Genomic DNA, 24,951 nt, shown 5'->3' on the forward strand with positions numbered 1-24,951 from the left:
CCGCGAGCGGCGGCCGTCGAGCGGCCGGGGGCTGCGCTGAGCCCTCGGGGTGGTGATGGTGGAGACCCGGGCTCCCCCACGCCCGCGCGCGGTCTTGCTGGGCGCTCCCCGCCAGGGGGCGACGCGGCTCGGGGACCGGCATCGGGGATCCCCCGGCAGTGGCGCGGTTACAGGCGGGGGATCCTGGGGCCGCCCAGCGAGGCTCTGACCCCACCGGGGCACGGCGTCGCCCCCTACCCCCGAAATCTCCAGGGTGCCAGATCGGCGGGGCTCGGGAGCGAACTTCCCACGTGGCTATGTTGCCCTTTGGAGACAAAACGAGGTACAGCTCACAGCATCCTTCCCGGAGTCCCGGGCGCGAGGCGCGCGGGCCGGGCGGGCGGAGGGGACCGCTCCGGGGTGGAGGTATTGGGGACGGGGTAGGTCCAGAGATCGCGCCTTTTGGAAACCTGAGTTTCTTAACGATCATGCAGAGTTGGTGTGCATTTGGGAGGACAGGCCAGGCTCTTTTATGTAAGCACCCATCCTCCTTTTAAATCCTCTTTCTCCCTTTCACCTTTTTCCTGAACATTTTTCTACATCTCAGCGGGTGGGAGGTAACTCAATGCAAAGTGGTTTCTCTCCCAAGGATATTTTACTTCGAGTTGGGGGCGAGGCTCCTAACTCAGGCCATCCAGGTCTGGCGTTCTGTGGACGGCTGTGAAAGTTTTCTGGGGCCATCTGTGCGCCCCCCGCCCCGTGCCCTGCACAGTGCTGCATTGAAGCCCAGAGGATGGAGCTTTACAGTGAGTAACACATAGATTCCTGGCAAAAGAACTCAGCTTATCTCTAATACACTTTCCCCAATGTCCATTTACAGCGTGCCTCTTCTCTTTAAAGCTCAAAACGCGGGGCTTTGGATGGCAGTCTTTGACTAGCCAGAAGAACACTGTCAGAACCTGTTGGAAATATAACAACATCATATTGGAAAATAAATTAAGTTACTTTTTTTTTGTTTGCCCCTGTGGGGTTTTTTTCCCCTTCCAAGTTGCACAGGATTAAAAAAAAAATCCCAGTTCTCAAAATTATAGTACTTACTATAAAATTTAGATCATCTGAAAACTCAAAAATATGTTTATGAGGGTTTTAGAGGTATGGTAGAGCAACAGGTGTGTGTGTGTGTGTGTGTGTGTGTGTAGGACTGTGGAATACAACCTGAAAAATGAAAGTGTAAAATAGTTCAGAGCAATGCAGGCCCTCGTTTTCAGGATTTGTGAAGTGTTGAGCGTTGTCGGGATAAAGAATATAATCTAAGGTTTGTATGTGTGTGTGAGTGCACATGCGTGTGCGCTTGCTTGCATGCAGCAAGGGGACCTTCATAAAATAGTTCAATTCGACTTAAACTTGGTAGCATTAAACAAAGTCTTCTTAAAATGAGAATTTGGACACCAGTAATGAAAATGCCCAAGTGCTAATCCCAGTGTGGCTTTTAGTATGGTTAAAAAAAAACCGCACACATTTTAAGTTTAAAATTAGTTTTATATATATATATATGTATGTATGTATGTATATATACACGTGTTTGTGTGTATTTAAAGAAGTTCACCTCAGTTGGTTATTCTCTATGTCTGCAGTGTGTGACTATGTGATTCAGAAAATACACCAAACAGAAGAGCTGTGCAGAGACTTGTGAAAGTTTTCAGAATTGAAAATCAGTGTCAGATTCAGAGAGCCTGTCTGTTTGCACTAGTAAGTAATTAGGCTAGTGATGCAGCTATTTGTACACTCTTTAATGTCACTTGATGTTTAGGTGTGCTTTTTGGCCCTACCCCAGACCATCCTGCTCACATATGGAATGGAGTTTACTTCCCTTAGTAGTTCTTGAACATGAAAATCCTGGTGTTCCTAAATTCTCAAATTCCAAGTGAATTATGGTTGTCCTTGAAACCAGTGATGCTTGTCGTTTTCTAGCTGATCTCACTGAAAAAGCTAGGGCCTACACACTGCTTCTGTAAAGTTGCAGATGTCAGTTGAACAATTCGTAATACAAAACTAATTTAATTCTAATGAACTAAGTGTGGAAAGTTCTCACCTTCCACGTTCTAGACGGGCTTGAGACACTGTGTTAATTGGAGTTTTAATATGCATGTACTTACATGAATGCAGCCGCTCTGGTGCTAATGCCTTTTGCAGTTGTTATTCTTGACAGTCCTCGGGGCGCTTAACAACCTTCCATTAATCAGCTCTCTGATTGGGGGTAATACTTAGGTTATTTGGAAGTGTAGGAGTGAGATGGTTGAAATTTTACTGCTTTGTTTTATGCCTAGCAAAAGCTTGAGAATATTTGGCATATAATGCAAATAGAAAAAAATTAAGTGGAGACAAGTTTTTATGACAGTTTGGATCAAAGTCCAGACACAAGTTTTACAGTCCCATGAAGCTTTCTCCAGCAGACCTTTTTATATTGACCCTGTGGAAAGCTATGTGGAGTTAGTGGAGTTTCCAGGGCCTCTGTTTAAATTCTCTCTCTCTCTCTCTCTCTCCCCTCCCCTCTCTTTCCTTCCTTTCTCCTCCCTCCCTCCATCCCTCCCTCTCTCCCTCCTCCCTCTCTTTCTTTTCCTTTCTTTCTTTATCCTCATTCTATTCTTCTAAAAGATGTAGCATTTGCAAGACATTTTATGAAAATCAGATGATGGATATAAAATAAAACCTTACCATCCATTCTTAAAAGTTTTTATAATGACATAGGAATATAAGCTTTCCCCCAATGCTCAGAGAAGTGATACGTTAAATATTTGTTGTTAGGCAATGTTGTTAGGCTAGTGTTGAAGATATTGAGACCTTTAGAGCCTTCGCCTAGCATGACTTTGATGTTCTTTATAGTATTTTATGATGGTAATGCTGGCACAATGACCTTTGTTTTCCCTTGCATTGTTTATAATAGGATCCATAGAGCCAGCTCTGAGCAGCCTTATATTGTTTCTGGACGCACATGTCTGGATTGAATTTTTCCTGCCTTGGGAATTTATAGGAGCCCTTGAAACAATAGCTATTTCTTTCTATCTCTAGTGCTTGCAGAGTTTGAAGTTCAGGCCGTTTCTGGAGCCTAGCCTGAATGATGACAAAATTCCTAAAAATGTAGTAGATTTAATGCAATAGCAATTAGTCATAGATGGACAAATCTCCAGAGAAATCAACTTGCTTGGATGTCACACTAATTTAAATAAGCTTGTAAAATTGAATAGCTTAGTTTTTTTTGTTTTTGTTTTTTTGTTTTTTCAGATTGTGGTCCAGAGATCAGTAGAAATTGCCTTTTTTTTTTTTTTTGGGTCCGGTCATGGGGCCTGAACTCTGGGCCTGGGCACTGTCCCTTAGCTCTTCAGCTCAAGACTAGCACTCTACCACTTGAGCCACAGCACCACTTCCGGCTTTTTTTTTCTGCTTATATGGTGCTGAGGAATCAAACCCAAGGCCTCGAGCATGCAAGGCAAGCGCTCTACCACTGAGCCACCTTCCCAGCCCAAAATTGCCTATATTTTTGTGAGATCATGTCCACAGCAGTTCAACATTTAGAAATCTATTAGCAACAAATCAGTCTCCCTCCCTCCCTTCCTCACTCCCTTCCCTTCCTTCCTTTCTAAATCTTGAAATAAACTGATTTACTTAGTGTCATGTAACCCTCTCTCTTTCTCTTTCTCTCTTTCTGTCTCTCTCCCTCTGGGGATGGGATCCAGGGCCCTCCTGAACTCCTAGTCAAGTGTTCTACCACTGATCTATAACCAGCCACTAAATTTCCTTTTTAAGTAATTCCACCTATATAGATAATTTGATTCTGTTCTCTTATATCATTTCTTTTAAAATACTTAAAACTGTAAAAAAAAAAAGTATAGAAGTTTGTATCTGTGCCCTTTATCTTTTCAGAGAATGTGTCTTACATTCATTCCTTTACGTTTGAAAGCACAAATTAACTTAGAACTATGCTTTGAACACGGCTCAGAACTGTGTTTTAATAATGCTCGGAAATGATTTTCTTTGTAATTGGAAAGGCTAAACAGGGCCACATGGTTTTTATCCCAAACAATTTTCAGTCACTCATTGCATTTATAATTAGAGTGTGCAAGTTTATATGTGTTTTTGTTTTTGTCTTTGTTCTCAGACCTGATTGTAGGAATTAAAACCTCATGATAGGATGAAAGGCCTCTAGTAAAGATAGGACAATTAAGTTAATCAATGAATGGAGTAATATTGAGAGGTTGGAAATGATTAATTTCTGAGTTTATGCTGCAGACTTGTTATCTGCCTTTGATGGACTTCCAGTGAAATTGATGTAGCTGCACAGATGGACTGTGGTCAGCATTACAGCTGGTAGGAAATAAGCGAGTGTGTTTTAGAAATTTCTTTTCTACTAGGTTCTCAGGGAAAAATGCCTATGAGCTACATACCTAGGAATCAAAATTGGAGATCTTTCCACATGAGTCATTCATTGTTTAGCTTTGTAGTTATGTTTATTGACTTCGTATTTTCAATTTATTTTGAATTATCAACATCCTCATTATCATTATTACTACTATTATTATTTATTGTGTAAGTGCTTGACTCATTTTCTTTGAAGGGGAGTGAGAGAAGTGATTCTCATTTGACATCCTATATCTATCTAGTAACAAGAATAAAAACAAGCATCATCATGTCATGTTGATTCTCTACTGAGTAGCTGTGTTAATGAATCTCATCTTGGCTTCTGAAGTAATCAAAGCACACACTGACACACATAAGCACACACATTGGGCCTTTGAGGGGTTAGAGGGGTAACTATAATCTAGTTTGTTAAATTACACAATGTATGGGTCTTGGGTACAATCCTCAGCACCACAAAAAAAATAGAGTACTCCTCTGTTACAGAAAGGCATTCTTAGCTCTGAGTAGTTAGAAAGCACAAATGACAGAAAGGCCACTAGAGCCCCTGACTTTTGTGATTGAAGTACCTGGGAATTGGTTTAGTTTTAGATTTGGTTCAACAGATAATCTTGTCAAGGTTCTGTCTGTCTGTCTATGGATCTATTGATCTATAGTCTATCTGAAATTTGTATCTCTCTATGAGTCATCTATCTACTGTCTGTCTGTCTACCTTTCCTTCCATCCATCCATGTTTTTAGCCCTACTGTGTGTTAGCTTTGTTCTGCGTGTTTTCTTCATATACTGGCTGAGTTTAACGTGCCAGTTTTAAGCCTTTTACTGAAGAGAAATCCACGTACTCATATCCATCTTCCTCCCCTTTTCTCTGTCCTTTCTTGGACTATTTACCTTCTTGAAGCAGTCACTTTTTCTAGGAGCATGGGATGATCTGACTACTTTGTTGGGGCAGATAGCTTGAGCTGTCCTTTGGTGTCAGAGACAGGGAAGAGGAAGAATTCCCAAAAGAAAGCCATAAGGGCAGAGACCCAAAAAGTTTCAGATATCTACCATGACTGGTTATTTATTCCCTTGTATTTTAATGTTCAGTGAATGTGGCATTCTTAAAAGCAGACTAGATAAGAGGAGAGATAATCTAATCATAGTATAGCATTCATGAAACTGTAAGACCAAAATAAATTTTAAGTTAATTATGAGCAAAATGATAAAAACCCCTGCCAAATGCAAATTGCCCACATTCATTAGATTGCCCTTGCAATGTCAGTGTGGCCCTCACTCCCTGATGAGCAGCCTGATTTGGGCATCTGGCCTTTGCTACATTTACCCTGTGACTCATTCCACCCATTGCTCTCTGACCAGTCATGGAACCTTTATTCTATTTATTTATTTTTGGTGCCATTACTGGGGCTTGAACTCCGGGCCTTTCCCTGAGCTTATTTGCTCAACCCTAGCACTATACCACTTGAGCTACAGCTCTCTATCTGGCTTTTTGGTGGTTAATTGAAAATAAGTGTCTCCCAGACCTACCTGCCCAGGCTGGCTTTGAACCTCAACTCTCAGATCTCAGCTTGAGCCACAGCTCCATTTTTGGCTTCTTTTAGTAATGTGAGTCTCGCAGATTTTCCTGCTTGGGCTGGTTTTGAACTGTGATCTTCAGCTCTCAGCCTCCAGAGTAGCTAGAATTATAGACATGAACCACTAGCACCCAGCTAAAACCTACATGTTTTAAGCTCCTAGCATGAATTGGGAAATTTCAGTCTAGTCCAGTTTCTTTTGTACCCAAATTGCAAAGCAAATCAATTTTCTTATTATCTAGATTTCAGTTTTCTTTCAGAAGTAGTACATTTTCCTAGAAAACAGCATCTTTCATACCACTTGATTGTGAATGCTAGGAAAATTGCAAAACCTTATGTCCTCTTTCTAGCTCTCCTTCCAATTATGAACAGAAAACCGTATGAAGAAATTCTACATTTTGTTTATATTTGGTCCTACTGAGTCTCTCAAATGTTTATTTTACAGTGGGAGAAAAACTTTGGACAAACTTTAGGCGGAACACTCAGTATTTTATAACTCCAGATGCAAGTAAACTGTGCACAGTGACATTAGAGCAGAAACCACTGGAACCTTCCACCACGGGGAGCCCCAGTATCTCACGAAAGAGAATGTTGGCTTTTGACAGTGATACTTTTAACCTCCTTGAGCCCTAGACACTAAGTACCAGGAACATCCTCAGGATTGTGAAAGCAAATATACACCCACAATTCCCAACTATCTCTGAAAGGCTGGCACGGCTCTTTGATTGGCTCTGCCAGTCTGAAACCTTTTAACTGTGTTTCTGTGATTGAGAGTCCCGGATAGGACAAACAGAGACTTCCACTCCAGAGTCGCCTTTCTTTACATTTTCAGTACATGACTGTAGGAACTTAACTCATTCCATAAAACGCAGCTGATGAAATTTATCTCATGGAGTTTTTTGTTTTGTGCCAGTACTGGGGCTTGAACTCAGGGCCTTGAGCTATTATCACTTAATTTTTTCACTCGTCTGGCACTTTAGCTACTTCACCACCACTTCAAAGCTCTACTTTTGGCTTTTTGCTGGTAAATTGGAGATACGACTTTCTTGTTTGTCTGCCTGTGCTTACATTGAACCAGGATCCTCAGATCTTGGTCTCCTGAGTAACTATGATTATAGGTATAAGCCGCCAGCACCCAGCTCCTGGGGTTCTTAAGGTTATTCATGGAGAAGGATATATATTCTTTGGGGTTTTAAGTAGTAATTTGAATATATAGTTTAGCCTTTTTGCCTGCAGAGCCACTAATACCTGAAAATTAGTCACAATAATTATTTTTTTATTTTAATTTTTATTATTATAAAAGTGATATACGGAGGAGTTAGTCACATAAATCAGGTAAAGAGTGCCTTTCTTTGTGGACAATGCCACTCCTTCCTTCCCTTGTTCTCTCCCAGATTTTCTCTCCCATCCCCACTCACAAGTTACAGAGTTTATTTTCAACATAGTGTCTAGTGAGTACCACTGCTGCATTTGTTCACTCTTTGTCCCTTAATTCTTGTGCTCCCCTCACCCTCCCAAAGACAGATAAGTGAACAAACAAGACCAAAAAAATCCCCAAATAACAACAAAGAAAAAAAAATCTCGTTTCCGTTTCCTGGAGTTCATTTGTGTAAATGTTTTATGTGATCAGAGGTACATAGTCACTGTGAATATTCTCTTTGGGTCTCACTGTGTGTGAAAGCATAGCATTACAATTATTTATTTTCATATTCTACCCTGTTTTCTGGAATATGGGAATTAGATCAACAACATGGTAATTTTATAGACTGGATGTATCTCATTTTCAGATGGATTTGTGGTGAATGATTTGAGCAGAATCTTTTTATGGAATTGGAGAAGGTTCTGGGAAGGGAAGTAGAATGGGAATTCAGACTCCCAGTTTTTGTGTTTTTTTTTTGTTTTTGTTTTTTCCTAGCTTTTCCTCTAATGGTCTTCATGATTATACCAGGTCAGTAAGCCTCAGGTGTATGATAGGGGTAAGGGGGCTGAGGTATCAAGACACAGAGATTCATAAATGAGCTTTAAAACCTCCTTGAACTCTTGACAGCTTCACTTTTCATTGGAAGAGTGCAGGATCTACTTCTCAAATTGACTAGTTTGATTCTTGTTAAGTATTTTTCCAAATTCAAGTAATGGATCCAGGTCAATTTATACAAACAGCGTAACTAAAACAGAATAAAATAAGAATCCAAAAAGTAGGAAAACATATCCAACATTATTTTTCTATGTGAGTTATTTAAGTGTTTTGTTTCCTGCAGATAATTCGAGTTAACTTACATACACATCTTTTCATTCTATACATTACATTCATTTCAATCAGAAAATAATTTAGTACAGTCTTTGCTGTTCAGATACTCAGAATGAATTCATAGGACTGTTGAAAGAAAACATTGAATAGAAAAGAACTGACATTTTAAGAGTAGACTTACAAACATGGAAACTTGCTGTGTTTTATGGACTTCTCAGGGTCTGTGACTTTTTCCTGTTTGTCTTGAGCAAAGCCCTAGGCGTCTCTCCTAAAAATCATGGCTCAAGGGACTTGCTCTGCCACCCAGAGTGACTTTTAGAATTTCCCTAAGTCCCCAAGGATAAGACCTAAACATGGACTTTAGTCTTGGAGTGTTAAAGCATTGTCTTACCAAAAAGTAATAGCCAGCCGGGCACCCATGACTCACACTTGTAATCCTGGCTGCTCAGGAGGCTGAAATCTGAAGATCCAGATTCAAAGCCAGCCCAGGCAAGAAAGTGCACTAAACTCTTCTCTCCAATTATTTACAAAAAAAAAAAAAAAAGCCGGAATTGGAGCTGTAGACTCCTCCCTTGGGTATATTTCAGCAGGTTTTTATTTGTTCTATGTTCATAAGTACAGATAAACTACTTCAACATTCATCTTTACTCACCTTCTTGTTTGAGCTCTCGTTCCTCCACCTGATGCTCACTTCTGCATTCTGGCCAGTTTTACTTCTGTCATTCCCTTTTTTTTCTCAGTGTGTATCAATTGTGCCAACGGGTTTTACTATGATAGTACATATACATACTATATATGTATATTATATTAAATGCATATTTACATATTATATGATACATGTGATATATTCATATATGTTTATGCTCAAACAATTCTTATTGACTTGTACATTACTTTAGGCAGATATACAAGCTGCATTACAACTAGTTTTCATCTAACTACATTTTTTTTAACTTATGAGGGTTTTGGGGTTTTTGTCACAATTTTACTGTGCCTTATATATTATATCTATAATATATATGTAACACATAACACATATATTAGGTATATATTGTATAACATTGTATATGTTATAAATGTTGCAATTATATAATATATATTGTTGTGTTATGCATCTTTATTAGTATTATCTCACATTGTTTATACAGAGGAGGATTTTACTGAGAGGAGGATTTCTTATATCCCTATCTATGGCTATCTGTTTCCCTGCCTTCTCTTATTCCCTGTTGATAAACAGCTACATTGAGGTTCCTATATAGTGGTATATTTTTAAATTATTCACTCTTCATCTTTCTTTATCCTCCTCTCCACTTCTCCAGTGTCCATTAATGGAAGGAAGAAACACAAAGGCTCCTAGATTTGCTGTCATGAGGAATTTAACTCAGGAAGAGGCGAAAGTTTCTGCTAGAGCCTCTTAATGTGCAAATATATTACTTAAGGATGTGTCTAGAAACATTGCCCAAGTGAGGTTAGTTTCCATATTTAGAGTATACAAAAAATGGAAAAAAAATCTCAAATGGCATTTCAAAATAGAGTAACTGAAAATTCAAGTACTAGGACATTATAATTATATTGTTAGTAGTAGAACAATACCCTAAATACAGTATATTTTCTTATCCATTGATACATTTTTTTAGGCAGATGTACAAAATGCCTTAAAGTAGTTGCATTGCAAATAGGTTTCATCTAATTATATTTTTAACTCATGGGGATTTGTTAGTTTTGTGTCACAATTTTACCATGCCTTGTAAATTCTACTTTTCCTTACTTTCCTAGAAGCCAAGATATATTCTATAAAACCCAGACAAAATATTTTAATTATTTTTCCTGTCGAGACTTCTGGAATAGTGAATATGTATTTTACTGGATTTTCTGTTTCCCTAAAAGAGAGGCATTTTGCAAGAGGAATGAACAGTTCAGATTTGGTAGAAATTATTGCTACAGAGACACAGGTGTGTGTGTGTGTGTATGTGTGTGTGTGTGTGTGTGTGTGTGTGTTTGTTTGTATTTCTGTGTTCCTTTGGCTAGCTAATTATATTTGAAATGACATTCAAAAATTTCCTTCCCTATGACCTGTCAGTGAATTTTTCATTTCATGCTTAGATTAATCTTTGTAGATAGTAGGCATTTTGGAAGGAGCTGTGGCTTGTCTATATTAGAAAATTTGTGAAGATTATAAATTGTAGTTCTCTTTCCTTCAGTGAGGTTTTAATAACTGATAGAAGGTGAGAAGTGGGGATGGGGAACAGTTGTATTCTTCACATAGGATATGCCACAGCGTGCCTGTCCATATTTTTTTCAAAGACTATTACTCATTATTTATAAAACGTTTAGGTGAATGGTATTCAATTTGGAGTAATGAAACCTAGGAAAACATCTTTAAAAGGTCATTGAGTTTATTATTTTGAAGAATGCTAACACTTTCCACATACTTATAAAGTGAGAGCATATAGGATGTGTAGAAGGGAATGTAGTTGTGTGTGTGTCTGTGTGTGTCTGTGTGTGTCTGTGCGCGTGCGCGCGAGTGCGCACTCCACACATGCTCCACTACTAGGGCTTGAACTCAGAGCCTTTCACTCTTGCTTAGCTTTTTTCCCCCATCAAGGTTGGAACTGCTTGAGCCAAATGCTTACTTCTGGCTCTTTTGCTGGCTAATCAGAGAGTATAGTCTCTTGAAATTGACCTCTCAGGCTGTCTTTGAATCTCAATCTTCAGATCTCTATTTCCTGAGTAGCTAGGAATATGGGTGTGAGCTGCCACCAGGTGACTGGCTTGATATGTAGCATTTTATTTATGCTATGTGTGTGTATTTATATCGATAAGTACATTGTGTTGAAATCACTGTGGGAACTACTGACCGCTCACCACCAAAGCTTCCTGTCTCTCCCCCCCCCCCCCAGCCCTTGTCTCTGTCACTGATAGGTTGATCAACCCTCTGTATACTATAGACCAAAGATGTCTCCTAGCACGTTGGGGAGGCAGGCTGAAGTTGATTTATGGTTTTTCTGTCTCTTTACCCACATGGTCCCAGCAGTCTCGGGCACAGACCCCTGCGCGCTATCAAGAAACCTCACAAAATCAAAACACATTCAATATTTTCTCAGTGACACTCATTTTTGTATTCAGTCATTACTATGTGTAATTTGAGCTATAGGAGTCTTCCCTGGAGTAGAATATTAGAATATACATGTCTGGATTGGAGTCATCTTTAGAAAGATTCACTTCCATATTTTTTTAATTTCTTCCCATCTAATTAATGTGGATCTTCTTTGGTTCTTTGCATGCTTAGGTTAAGGAACATTTGTTGGTTTCTTCTCTCTCTCACCCTCTCTCTCTCTCTCTCTCTCTCTCTCTCTCTCTCTCCCTCTCCCTTTCCCCCTCCCTCCATCCCCTTCCTCTCTCTCCCTCCCTCTCCCCCTCTCTCTTTCCTTCCTCCCTTCCTTCCTTTCTTCCTTCCCTCCTTCCTTCTTTCCTTCTTTCCCTCCTTCCTTCTTTCCTTCTTTCCTTCCTCCCTCCCTCCTTCTCTCTCTGTCTCTCTGTCTCTGTCTCTCTCTCTGTCTCTGTCTGTCTGTCTGTCTCTCTGTTTTTCCCTTTCTGTTTCCTTTCCCCTTCCCCTTGCCCTTCCCCTTTCCTGTAGTGGGACTTGACGTCAAGATCTGGGCATTGTCCCTGAGTTTTCATTCAAGGCTAGCTCTCTGGCACTTGAGCCACAACTCTACTTCTGGCTTTTTGTGGGGAGGGGAGGGGGCAATTAATTGGAGATGAGAATCTCATGTACTTTTCTGCCCAGGCTGGCCTTGAACCATGATCCTCAGATCTCAGCCCCCTGAGTACTTTGAGGATCACTGGGTGTCATGTGTGAGATATACCCCGTTGGAGGCCACAAGTTTTCACATTAGTGCTACCTGAGACAAATCCCTCCCAACACTGATGGTAACACTCTCCAGGGTTTCCCCGGTGATTTTAAGACATACAGTAAAAAGATGAGAAACAAAACTAAATTTACCCATTGAAAACGGATGTAGCATACAATTCATTTATGAAGTAAGAATTCTTTCCTGTAATAAAACAAAGTAGGAAGTCCAACCAGAGGAGAGTAGAATGGATTTTGGTTAGGAGAGGGAAAGATTTGGGAGAGGTGTTAAACGTCAGGTCTTGTCATTGATTAGAAGCTCTTGGCATCAATGTTCATTGCTTTTCTCTTCGCCTGGGCTGGCTTTCATGTGCACACAGCCTGTTGGCGTTCATTAGCAGCCTGTAAAAGTTAAAAGGACTAATAGACTTCAAGCACTGTGGTTTCTGATTACTCCCTCAAGTTCCGGGCAGTTGGGGGCAGGTGGGGGAGACATGCTTACATCCAAAAGTTAGCTTGGCCTTGTGCCAGTGGCTCAGGCCTGTAATCCTAGCTACTGAGATGTGAGGATTGTGGTTCAAAACTAGCCTAGGCAGGAAAGTTCATGGGACTTATCTCCAATTAACTGCCCCAAACAATCCGGAACTGGAGCTGTGGCTCAAGTAGTAGAGCACTAGCCTTGAGCAAAAAAGCTCAGGGACAGCTTGCAGTCCCTGAGTTCAAGACATAAGGGTCTCACAGACTTCCCTGCCTGGGCTGGTTTTGAACTGTGATCCTCAGATGTCAACCTCCTGAGTAGCTAGAATGACAGGCGTGAGCCACTGCCATCAACTACTTTTTACCTTTACAATGGACTTCATCATACAAACCCAAGGCCTTGTACATACTACCACTAAGCTATATTTCTAGCCCTTCTGGACACTGGCTTTAATGTACACATCACCTTTGTTAATATCACCTAACATTTGTGACTAAGTGAGCCATGTTGTATTTAGTCAGTCTTGTACTGCTGCTTTTCATGGGGTAGCAAACAGAATTGCAGTAACTCTCCTGTCTTTCCTTTTCACCATAAACAGAAAAAGCCGGAAGTGACACTGAGGCTCAGTGGCAGAGTACTAGCCTTGAGCACAAAGAAGCTTAAGGACAGTGCCCTAGCCTTGAGACTGAGCCCCAGGACAGAAAAAAAAAAAAAAAAAGTCGTTGAGAACTGAGCTCTAATGAACCAGCAAAAAGTTGGAAGTAGAAGTATGACTTGAGTGGTAGAACACCATCCTTGTTCTGTGGGGGAAATGAGGGCAAGCAAGCATGAGGCCCTGAATTCCAGTCCCAAGTACCAGCATGAAGAAAAAAAAATTGTTAAGATACACAAATTGTGGGTCCACTGACATAGTAGCCTATTTTTTTTCTATAGCCCATAAAAGATGGCTGAATAACTGCAAGGTTACTTAGCAAAGTGCTTAGCAAGGTTTTGGCAGTTTTTTTTGGGGGGGTGATGCTAGACTTGCCTAATACAGCCACCTATTGTGTTCTGCAGAGAAATGGTCAACGCATGGTTTGCTGAGAGAGTTCACCCCATTCCTGTGTGCAAGGAAGGCATTCGAGGTCACCCAGAATCCTGTTCCTGCCCTGTGCAACAGAGTCCTCGTGCGGACAACAGTGCTCCCGGAACTCCAACCAGGAAAATCTCAGCCTCTGAGTTTGACCGGCCACTTAGACCCATCGTGGTGAAGGATTCTGAGGGAACTGTGAGTTTCCTGTCAGACTCAGAAAAGAAGGAACACATGCCTCTCACCCCCCCACGTTTTGACCATGATGAAGCCGACCAGTGCTCGAGACTCTTGGAACTAGTGAAGGATATTTCCAGCCATTTAGATGTCACCGCGCTCTGTCACAAGATCTTCTTGCACATCCACGGGCTCATCTCCGCGGATCGCTATTCTCTGTTCCTGGTGTGTGAGGACAGCTCCAATGACAAGTTTCTTATCAGCCGCCTTTTCGACGTTGCTGAAGGATCCACACTGGAAGAGGCGTCCAATAACTGCATCCGCTTAGAGTGGAACAAAGGCATTGTGGGACATGTGGCAGCCCTGGGGGAGCCCTTGAACATCAAGGATGCCTACGAGGTTAGTAGGGGAGGGGAACCGAGACACGGTTCAGGGATGTTGGAACTCAGTTATGATTACCTTATGCTCATTTAGGACATATAGGGAGAAGTTCTCATCTCTGCCAGGGACTAGAGCTGGAGGATCACGGTTTAAAGCTAACATAGGCAGAAAAGTCGGCCAGATCTCATCTCCAATTAAGCAGCAAAGTGCTGGCGAGAGGCATGGCTCAACTGGTAGAGCATCAGCCATAAGAAAGTTAAATAAGGTCCTGAGTTTAAGCATTGATACTGTTGAACAAAAGAAAGAAGATAAAGAGAGACCAGAGGGAAAGAAGGAAAGAGGGAAGGAAGGAAGGAAGGAGAGAAACCAGAATTTCCTGTCTTTAAAGTATAAGTGTTTGCTTCTTTCCCTGTTGCTCAGTCAAGGCTATGGGCCTGTGGGAAATCTTACCTGGCTCATTCCTTTTCTTGACGTTAGTAGCACGAGACAACTCAGCTCACAGCTATATATTCTGTCATCTTTCTATGAGGTCACACTTGTGTTACCTGAACACAAGCTTCTGCATGTTCTCCTGAGGTTCTAAAAGAGTAGGTTCAAATCCACCCCCCCAGAAAAGGGAAAAAAGAAAAGAAAGGAAGAATGGTCTTTTTTTCTTCTTCATTTACTTAATCCTTTTCTTCTACTGGAAATCCTGATATCTTTTCCTTCTATTCTATTCTCTCCTTTGTCTTTTTTTTTAAATAAATAAACTTATAAATATCTCTTTAAAAATGGAAAGTTTGGCTCTGAGGTATTTGAATGGAAAGATTTGTTCTAGTTCTATTTTTACTAAAGTGCACACAGGTTTGAGTTTGGGACTTAACGGTTAGGCCTTTACAGTCTTTGAATTTTCCATTTAAAATGATCTCATTTATTAATAGATTTTTGGTGGAGGGGGTATTGGGGATTGAGCCCCAAGCCTTGCATATAGCACTGTACCACTTGAGCTATGCCCTCAGCCCTTTTTTCGGCTACCCTTCTTTTCCCACTGTTTTGTTTATGAGACAAGGTCTTGCTACCTTTGCTTGGACTCAGATCAAAATCCTCCTGCCTCCATCTCCTGAGGAAAGAAGTGTAATTGTTCAGAGGCAATTTGTAGTACTTTGACAGGGCGGTTTTTCTAGCTACCTACTAGGCAGTATGCTATGAAGATTCAGGGATGATTTTGGTAATTTAGTGTCATTTTAAGGGTCATCCTTGTTTTATTCTCCTCTGTATTACCGATGCACGTTACAGTATCTGCCTGGAAGATGAATGTTTGTTATTGCTCTGTGTATTGTTTTGGAGTTTGAACTCAAGGCCTTATTGTACTTGCAGGCATGTACTTTCTCACTCGAACCCACCCCTGAGCCTTTTTTCCTTTCATTTTTCTTTTTTTTTTCCACATGGGGTCTTAGTGTTGTTGCTTAAACAAAGCTGAAGTCTTCTGATATATAGCCAAGAATGACTGACCTGTGACACCATGTCTGGATTATTTGTTGAGATGAGGGTCATCTTTTTCTGAAATGTCTTTGAACTCCAATCTTCCTAATCTCTACCTTCCAAGCAAATGAATTACAACCATAAACCATTGTACCTGGCTTGATAGTTCTTCATAAGTATTAGTTGAACTAAAATAACAGTACATGCAATAGCAAGAAAGGATTTCTAAGCTAAATGACAACTTCTTAGCAGATCGTAATTGCTGTCAAGGAAAGTGTAATTGGGAGATACAGAATATGGCATCAAGTAATAGCCATAGAGGAAGAGATCCTTGAGGATGTATTGTTAGTATCTACTCTACAACATAAATTAAATTTGCCTGTGCACTGGTGACTCATACCTATAATCCTAGTTACTCAGGAGGCTCAGATCTGAGAATCCTAGTTTGAAGCCAGCCCAGAAAAATTCTTTGTCCAATTAACCAGCAAAAAAGATGGAAATGGAGCTGTGGCTCGAGCAATACAGCACCAGTCTTGAGCAGAAAAGGCTAAGGGGCAGCATCTAGACCTAAAGTTGAGCACTGGCACACATACCCACCCAAACACATACTAGATTTGTATTGAAAAGATGTATGCCTGGTGAACTCCAGATGTAAAGAACAGCTCGAAGAAGATCCAGGAAAGTCAGACTTGGAAAATGTGTGACTGAAAGTCAGAATCCACGCTGAGGGGAGCGTGGGTGTATGGCCAGGAAATGAATAGTGTGATAGAAGCTGGGGTAATCTTCCTAGTCCAGTATAAGAAGTGAGGACTGCATGAGGCTCCAGGCCAGAAGATCAAATTTAGAGTGGATTTCCACTGAACAAGTAGAATCCACCATCTTGGCAAGCCACCTCAAGGAGGCCAAAGGGAGGGAAAAGGCGTGGAGATGACTCCACATTAGAAATGAGTGAGCAAATAATGATCCTTGTGAGGAAGACTGAGGCCAAGGATTTAAGACAGAAAGACTTCAAATAGCTTAACTTCTGAGATACATTGTTTTTCTTTTGTCAATTGTAGGGCTTGAATTCAAGGCCTAGGTACTGTCTCTAAGCTTTTCTGCTCAAGGCTAGCACTCTACCACTTTGAGACACAGCACCAGTGGTTTGAGTGGTTCATTGAAGAGTCTCATGGGGACTTTTCTGCCCAGGCTGGCTTTGAACTGTGATTCTCAGATCTCAGCCTCCTGAGTAGCTAGGAGTATAGGCGTGAGCTCCTGGCACCTGGCCTGAGATACATTTTTCAGTCTCTATTCTGTAGATTCAAATTTTCCAATTCTGATTTTCTTTGGAGGGAGGGGAGAGAGAGAGAGAGAGAGAGGTGTCTTCATGAAACTATCTCTTGACCTCCCTGAACTCCAGAGTAACCTTCCAGTGTAGCAGACTCTTAAGAGGGGTATTAAGGATACAGCTGAAGGACGGCTGCCAGATTTGCAGAATTCCCTTGCTGTCTGAGATGACAGCTGGGTTTCCAGCTCTCAATGGCACGATAGTCAGGAGTACAGTAGGACTGTAAATATTTCCAGCTTGGCCAAGAAAGCCTTCGTTTGTCTGCGTGGCCCTGCGTTGTCTCTAGCTCTGCTTCTTTGGCACGTACACGCATTTCACTGAATCTCTACTTACGCTCTTTATAAAGTTCCTGACAATGCATTGGGTTGTTTCGCAGTGAATAAAGGCTTCATTCTTGAGACTCTATCTAGAGCAGCCAGTGTCCTGGATTTGCATGGCCCCCAGAGTGAAGCAAGCCTCTTTGGCCATTTGATCTGTGTTTATGATGGACTCAGTGATTTGCATCCAGGAGTTTCTTCTTGAATACTCAGGATAGACAGCAGTCCTCATTTACATGGTGGTCTAATTTACATTGATATGAGCAGTGAAAGTCAGTTAGCATAGTTCACCACACAACCTCACACGTTTTTTGAATAATCAAAAACAGCGTCTCAGCCCTTTGTCAAAGTAGTCAGAATGGGAAAGTGCATTCTAAGGCTTTCAGAGTCATCCACCCTAATAATGGCCCTCTGGAGTAGTAACATTGTTCTTTCTTCCTTCCCTTCCCTCCACCCCACTCACCCCTCTGTCCTTGATGCTGTCCCTAAGCTCCTTTTGCTCAAGGCTAGCACTCTACCACTTGAGCTACTTCTAGCTTTTTCTGTGATCAATTGGAGATAAGAGTCTCACAGGACTTTTCTCCCCAAGCTGGCTTTAAACAGAGATCCTAGATCTCAGCCTTAGAGTTGCTAGGATTACAGGCTTGAGCCACTGGTGCCTGACAAGCCATTTGGGGCCATAGAACATGTGAGAAGGTTGTTATGGTAGTTGTTGGCAATGAAGAGGTGGCCATGACATGTAAGAACGCTCCAATGAAAGCTGAACATTAAAAAGGAGAAGGAAGTAGCCTCACAGATAAGCGGCTTTGAAAAAGGATCAGTATTTGAGTCACTTTTTACAATTTTGTTACAAAAAAAAAAGAAAATGACATTTTTGAATTTGCAGTTAACTTTGTTACTGATCAAATAATAGTCACCCATATTAAAGTGCAAGACAAGAGTCACAGCTTGGACCTGATTCTCTTAGTCACAAACGCTCCTGAAAGGGTTAATGGGTAATGCTCACTGTACACCCATGGATGTTTACTGTTCACTCCTGTGTCCAAATGCATTCGTGAAACTCCTTGCTTCCTCCCACATCCCTTCCCCTTCTCTCTCCTCCTCTCTCTTCCCCCTTCCTTTCTTCCCTTTTCTTGGTGGTACTTCAGTTTGAAGTCAGGGCCTCCTGATTGCTAAGCAGATGTTCTACTGCTTGAACCACACCTCCCAGCCCTTTTGTTTTAGGTTATTTTGGGGATTGGGTCTTATGTTTTTGCCTGGACCCAGTCTCAGACTTTGATCCTCCCACATAGCTGGGATTACAGGTGTGAATCAGCACATAGGGCTCATTTGTTGAGATGGTATCTTTCTAACTTTATGCCCAGGCTGATCTGATGCCCCTGCTCTCTACCTCCTGTATAGCTGGTAGTACAAGCCTGTCCCACCATGCCTGGCCCTCGTGCAACTTTTGGAATGTGACAGGACACTTACTAATAATGAGACATTAAAACACATATTAATAACAAAAGAATTTATAAGAAGGCACTAACTTCATACCATCAGTACCAGGACTTGAACCCAGTACAGGACCTGGGTACCGGCTCTTAGCATTTTTGCTCAAGGCTGGGACTCTACCACTTTAGCCACAGCTCTACTTCCTGCTCTTTGTTAAGTGAATTGGAGAGAAGAGTCTTAAAACTTTCTTGCCTGGGCTGGCTTCGAACCTCAATCTTTAGATCTCAGCTTCCTAAGTAGCTAGAATTACAGGCATGAGCCATTGGCACCTGGCAAGGCGTATTATCTTAATAATATCTGTCGTGTTCTTTGATGTTTCTGTTTTGTATAACAATGAGGATTCACTCAGTACCTTGACTGCCTTGAACTTGATTTATCATAAGGAAGCCTTATGCTTCTGATTACTGTGCCTTAAGGAGCTAGCTGCATCTTTCTCTCAAATTGCTTTCAGTATGGAACTTGAGTGTCCTGTCCCTGCAGGACAGCTACTCCCTGTGTGTGCCATATTTCTGGAGACAGCATCAGCTGTGTGAGGGAATAGTCATGTCCTGTTCACATAGTCATGGCCCCGTAGCTCCGTCTCCTCCCTCCTCCACTTTCTATCCATCCTTCCATTCTCTCTTTAGAGAAATAAATCCTGCCTGTCACAGTCTAGGTCTCACATCCTACATCAAGTATTGACATCTTCCGAAAGAATATGAATTCTCAGCTAGGCGCCAGTGGCTCACGCCTGGCATCCTAGCTACTCAGGAGGCTGAGATCTGAGAATGACAATTCAAAGCCAGCCTGAGCTGGCTTCAGATGAAGACTCTTTATTTCCAATTAACCACCAAAAAGCAGGAGTAGAGATGTGGCTCAAGTGGGAGAGCATTATTCTTGAAGAAAAACAACAACAACAACAACTCAGGGACAGCACTCAGGCCCTGAGTACAAGCCCCAGCACTGAGACCAAAAAGAAAGAAAGGGAGGAGAGGAGGGAGGGAAGAAGGCAGGCAGGAAGGAAGGAAGGATGGAGATGACCTTTTTGAGTGAATTTCTGATAAGTAAAATATTTTGAAAAATAAATTTTAGGGTAAAAAATGAACAGCGACTGTCTTAATTTAGATAAAAATTAACTGATCTCTCCTGGTATAATTGTGCCCTGGGGAACACAGTTTGGGAACCTCTGTATCTGGGCTAGCTCAATGCTGCAGTTACTGTAGGAATTATCTTAAAACCTCCAATCCGGGGGAGCGATTTGGCAAGTCCTCTGGACTCATTCCTTTTATGCTTTCCATTATTTTTGTCTTGATACAATTTCAAATTCACAGAAAACTTGCGGGGTCCACGATAAGAAACTTCCATCAATCTTTCCCCTGTTCTCTGCTTGTTTCCTTTGTTCTGTTTGTGGTGATTTTTTTCTCCCCACTTCCACGTCTCTCATGCATGGTGAACATGTCTACTGTCTTTGGAACTATTTGTTAAGTCATCTTTTTACTGGGTATTACACTGTACATTTCCTGCAACAGTATGCTCTTGCAAAAGTAGGAAATTCAACGTGGATCCAATGCTATTTTTAATTTAATGCAGTGTTTTAACAGCCCATCACTAAAATTTTTGTCAGTTTTCCCATTAATAAATAATCTTTTATAGTTATTTTTCCTTCTGCTTCTGAATCTGATCCAGGGTCTCTCTTTCATCTCCTCTACTCTGAACATCTCTTAGCACTCCGTTTATTTTTCTTCATTTGGATGCTTTTTGAAGCAAATGGGCCAGTTTTTGTAGAATTTCCTTCTTCTTCTTTGGCTGTACTGGTGTTTGAGTATGGAGCCTTGTGCTTGTGAGGCACGTGTTCTTCTGCTTAAGATATACCTCCCACCCTTTTTGTCGCTCTTTTTGGCCTGGGGCAGCCAGAACCTTGATCCTCCTATTTATACTTTCCACCATAGTTGAGATAACGGACCAGCTTTTACTGTTGAGATAGACTTTTTTTGTTCTTGTAAACTTTTTTGTTATTTTCAATTCACTCTTTTCTGGAACCACCATCTCCCTTTTTTCTGCTTCCCACAGAGCTGAGATGACAGGCTCATGGCACTGACTTACAGCTGTTGATTGAGAATTGGGGTCTCACAAAGTTTTTGGCCCAGGCTAGCCTCAAAGCACAATCCCTGCCCACCAGAGAGCTATGATTGTATGTGTGAGTCAAATGCCTGGCTTACGCTTTCCTTCTTAAGTAGAAGATTCAGGCTAGGGCCTTTTGGCTATAACACCACAGATGTCTCCATTGAGATTTGCTGGGTTTTCCAAAGAACAACTATTGCTTCGTTCTCCAATACCATGAAGACTGAATTCTTGCAGTCCAATTCCATTCCATTCTGTGGCTATAACTGCCTAGCTTCAACACAAACCCTTCCTGCAAAGGGCTCACACTCCTGTCCTACATAGAATCCTCAGGCTAACCATACTTCCTCTATGCTACTTTAGTTCAAGGACCCGCCTTGATTTCAGTAAGGTGACAAAACCACAGAACTCAGGAAAGAAAGCATGATCTGTGATGGCTACTGGGAAAGACATCTTAATGGAAGAGAAAGAGGTCAGAGAATGTCCTTGCTTGCTGGGCACAGCAACAGCCCAATACACTGGGGTGCCCACCAACCCAAAGTTCCACTAGCCTGATCTTCTGAGATTTGAGATTGCAGTTTTGTCCTGAAGACATAATTGAGCTAATCATCGGCCATCAGTAACTGAACCCAGTCACTAACCCTATCTCCTTTCTAGAAGCAATCTTTGTCTCCCTCACACTTTGTAAGACATCTCATCTGCATAAACTCAGGAAAGGTGCTGTAAATATCAGGAAATTGTGTCAGTGTTAGATTTGTGGCAAAGAGTAGAGACCATGACCAAATGCAGTTTATTTTATTATATCACAGCCTTAGTGCATATTATCAGCAGGTACCCAGTACAAGTTTCCTCCCAGGACTGAAGATGTTGGGTATTTGATTTGAATATTTATTAGAGTAGTCTAAGTTGTGAACACACTGATTTCCCAACTCCATTGTAACTTCTGTCCTGGTTAGAAGCATCTAGTATAAGGAAGAACTTTGCTTTCTCCTTTAATTAGTTATGTATTTATATCAGTGTGGGCTCATTGATTCTTATTTAGTAGATTATGATCTGTTTATTTTTGTTCTGGTTAGTTTGGAGATGGGGTGCTCTCTCTCTACAAGTTGCATTTACCTCTTTATGCACATGTGTAGTCATTTGTTTTGATTGTATGTTAACTATTGTCTGAATTTCACTGTGAACATTTAAGATAGAAATGGATTCATTCTGTAGGCAGGAGAATTACCTTTACATCCTTCTGATGTTGTCAGGCTTGGTCTGATGATGTGCTAGAGTGGGTCTATTCTAGGAGGTATCCAAACTATATGGTATAGGCCTTACTCCTAGGAGTAATCTGTTCTTGAATGAATTGAGTGACTAAAGTGCTTCTCTGCTCTGGCTGGACTGGAATCAATTAATGCCTCCGTGCCTGTGTCTCAGGTTTATAGCAACATTTAGTGTTCAGTCAGGTGCAGGTAATTTTTGCTGGTCCTGTTGGCATTTTACCCTGTACAGTTCCAAAGTGAATTACTCACTCAGTCTTCCTTCTTACTCACTCTTCCTTAATACACACACATTTAATACACATGTGCACACACACAGAGGGAGCCTATTTTGCTCTACAAATCCCAGCCACTTTAGAACTCTATTCAGTTCTTTTTGGAACTGTGTTTCCACTTGAGTCCACTTGGCCTTTAAAAAAAAAAGTGCTCCAGCCCAGGCAGAAAGCCAGTGTTGAATGGTCAGCCTGAGTCTTTTCCTTTATACTGTCTGTGGCTTTGGAGAATTCTAGCTGTCTTCAGCCAGAGGGCAAGTCCATACCCATCCCTTTGTTATGCAAGCGGATATCCCAAGCTTGTGTTTCTTCATGCGGTTATTTTCTCATAAACAGTCAAAAAAAAAATAACCTCAGTAACCATAGAATCTCAGTTTTTAATTTGGTGTTTCTTGGACATGATGAGACATCCTCTTCACATATTGCTTTTGTACCCTAACATGTTTGCAACTGGGGAAGTGAAAATGGAGCCAGACATTGATGGCTGATACCTATAATCCTAACAATTTAGGAGGCTAAGATTTGGGGAATAGCATTTCAAAGCTGGGAGACTCTCACCTCCAATTACCCACCAAAAAGCCAGAAGTAAAGTTGTGGCTCAAGTGGTTGCATGCCCAGGTTCTGAGTTCAAGACCCAGTATCTACCCCAAGATAGTATTACTGATAAATCCTGCTTTTCTAAGGTCCCAAAGTGGCTGCCAGGTAAATGCTCAGAGCAAAGACATACAAAGATAGAGGCAGAAAAGGTGTCAGAGCTTTTTAGCAAGAGCAATTGAAGTACTATTTACAAAAGGAAAACTGTTTGGAGTTTTGCCAGGAATTTGGTGCTTCATTTAAATTGAAATTGAAGGGCATTTCACATCTCCCCATCAATGAAGAGTGAGCTCAGGACTGCTGTTGATTTTAGTGTAACTACACACACACACACACACACACACACACTCACACACAGCTGTGAAAGTCCTACTAATCTCCATCTGTCAAACTTTATTTACTATTTGATTAGATAGTTTGGGTCGAATCTTCTTTCTAAATTGATTTTGTCATTATAATATTCCTTAACAAAACAATTCCAGAAATCCATTTTTATTCATACTTTGATTTCATACTTTGATTCACTTTGTGAATCACTTTTTTAACCTTAATTTATATAGTATGTTCTAGATACCTTAAGATAAAATATCTAAAGTATTTAAGGAGAAAATAAGAATGATTTTGGTCAACTGTGCAGAAATGTTTAACTAAGACCCTGTATGTTTCAGTGTAACCTTGAGCAGGATTTTGCAAGGGGAAAAAAAGCAAAAATGTGGCAGTGTTTGTATTATAAAATATTTATACTGATTTTATAACTTCTCTTTTGAAATTATCTGTAAAACCAACTTTGGCCCACTCAGAGGAAAATTGGCCTCATTTCTGACCCCATTTGTTAGCACTTAGTCTAATCACCTACTTCATTCACAGCTTAGGTCTTGTGTGACTTTAGACTAATTTAAGGAAAAAAATAGAAATGACCTTCAAAAGATGAGGTTTTCCTTCTTTCCAGTGTGGATAGTCCATGCTGTCTGAAGGGAATTCCAAATGCAGAGCTTCTGGGTCAGTGATCTATTATTAGTGTGAGCCTGTAACTTCGCAAGGCTATGGCTGTGGAAGGAACAGCACTCATTCAGATGTTTAGATTCTTCAATGCTTGTTTCCATCCAAACCTGTATTCCTGTTTGGCTTTCTTTAGTATGTTTCCCCCCTAGGAACAAGATTTGCTTTACACTATCATGAGCTATAAGAGATCACAGAAAGATGGTGTCATTTGTTTGTGAATTCCCTCATTTAACAAATACTTAAATATTGGGAATACAGCAATGAATAAAAGGTAAACCTCTCATCAGATTTTCAACCTAATTGTAGTTCTTCCTAATGGAAAATTTACTGAAAGATTGATAAAAATCCCTTCCCTCCTTCCCTTCCTCCTTCCCTTCTTCCCTTCCATCTTGCCCTCCATCTTTTCCTTCCTTCTTGCCCTTCATTCCTTCCTTTCCTTTCTCCCACCTTCCCTCCCTCCCTTTCCTTCCTTCCTTCCTTCTCTTCTTCTCTCCCTCTCCTCCTTCTCTTCCCTCTCCCTCTCTCCTCCCTCTCTTTCCTTGCTTCCCTTGTTCCTTCCCTCCCTTTCTCTCTCCCTTTCTTTTTCCTTCTTTCCTTCCTTCCATCTTTCTCTTGGCAATACTGGGATTTGAACTCAGGGCCTTGTGGTAAGTACTCTTTAACAACTAAAGCCACATCTCTCTAGCCCTTTTTCATTTAGTTTGCTTTTTGGCAGATAGGGTCTAGCAATTTTGCCCTGCTGGCCTAGGACTAATCCTCCTATTTCCATCTCCAGAGTATCTGGGATTACACATATCCATCCCTTTGCCTAGCCTAGTACCCTTCTTTCTTTAGCCACATTTATAACTGTTAGATTTTTCAGAAGCCTTTTGTAATTCTTGGCTGTGCATAGCGTGCTTTGTAAAAAGGGGAAAGAAATTCAACAGATTAAGATCCTATTCACAATTTGA

At 41.1% G+C, this 24,951-nt stretch overlaps 1 protein-coding gene across 1 annotated transcript in view; it reads left to right on the forward strand.

Annotated features, from left to right (window-relative positions):
* Pde5a (phosphodiesterase 5A, cGMP-specific) overlaps positions 1-24,951 on the forward strand; it is a 128,456-nt gene that overhangs the window by 1,176 nt on the left and 102,329 nt on the right. Inside the window, exon 2 of the mRNA XM_013023842.1 lies at positions 13,599-14,187. Within this exon, the coding sequence (XP_012879296.1) occupies positions 13,599-14,187 (589 nt within the window). The remainder of the gene's footprint in view (positions 1-13,598; positions 14,188-24,951) is intronic.

The sequence above is a fragment of the Dipodomys ordii genome, unplaced genomic scaffold (assembly GCF_000151885.1).
Source record: "Dipodomys ordii isolate 6190 unplaced genomic scaffold, Dord_2.0 Scaffold70, whole genome shotgun sequence".
Lineage (NCBI taxonomy): Eukaryota > Metazoa > Chordata > Mammalia > Rodentia > Heteromyidae > Dipodomys > Dipodomys ordii.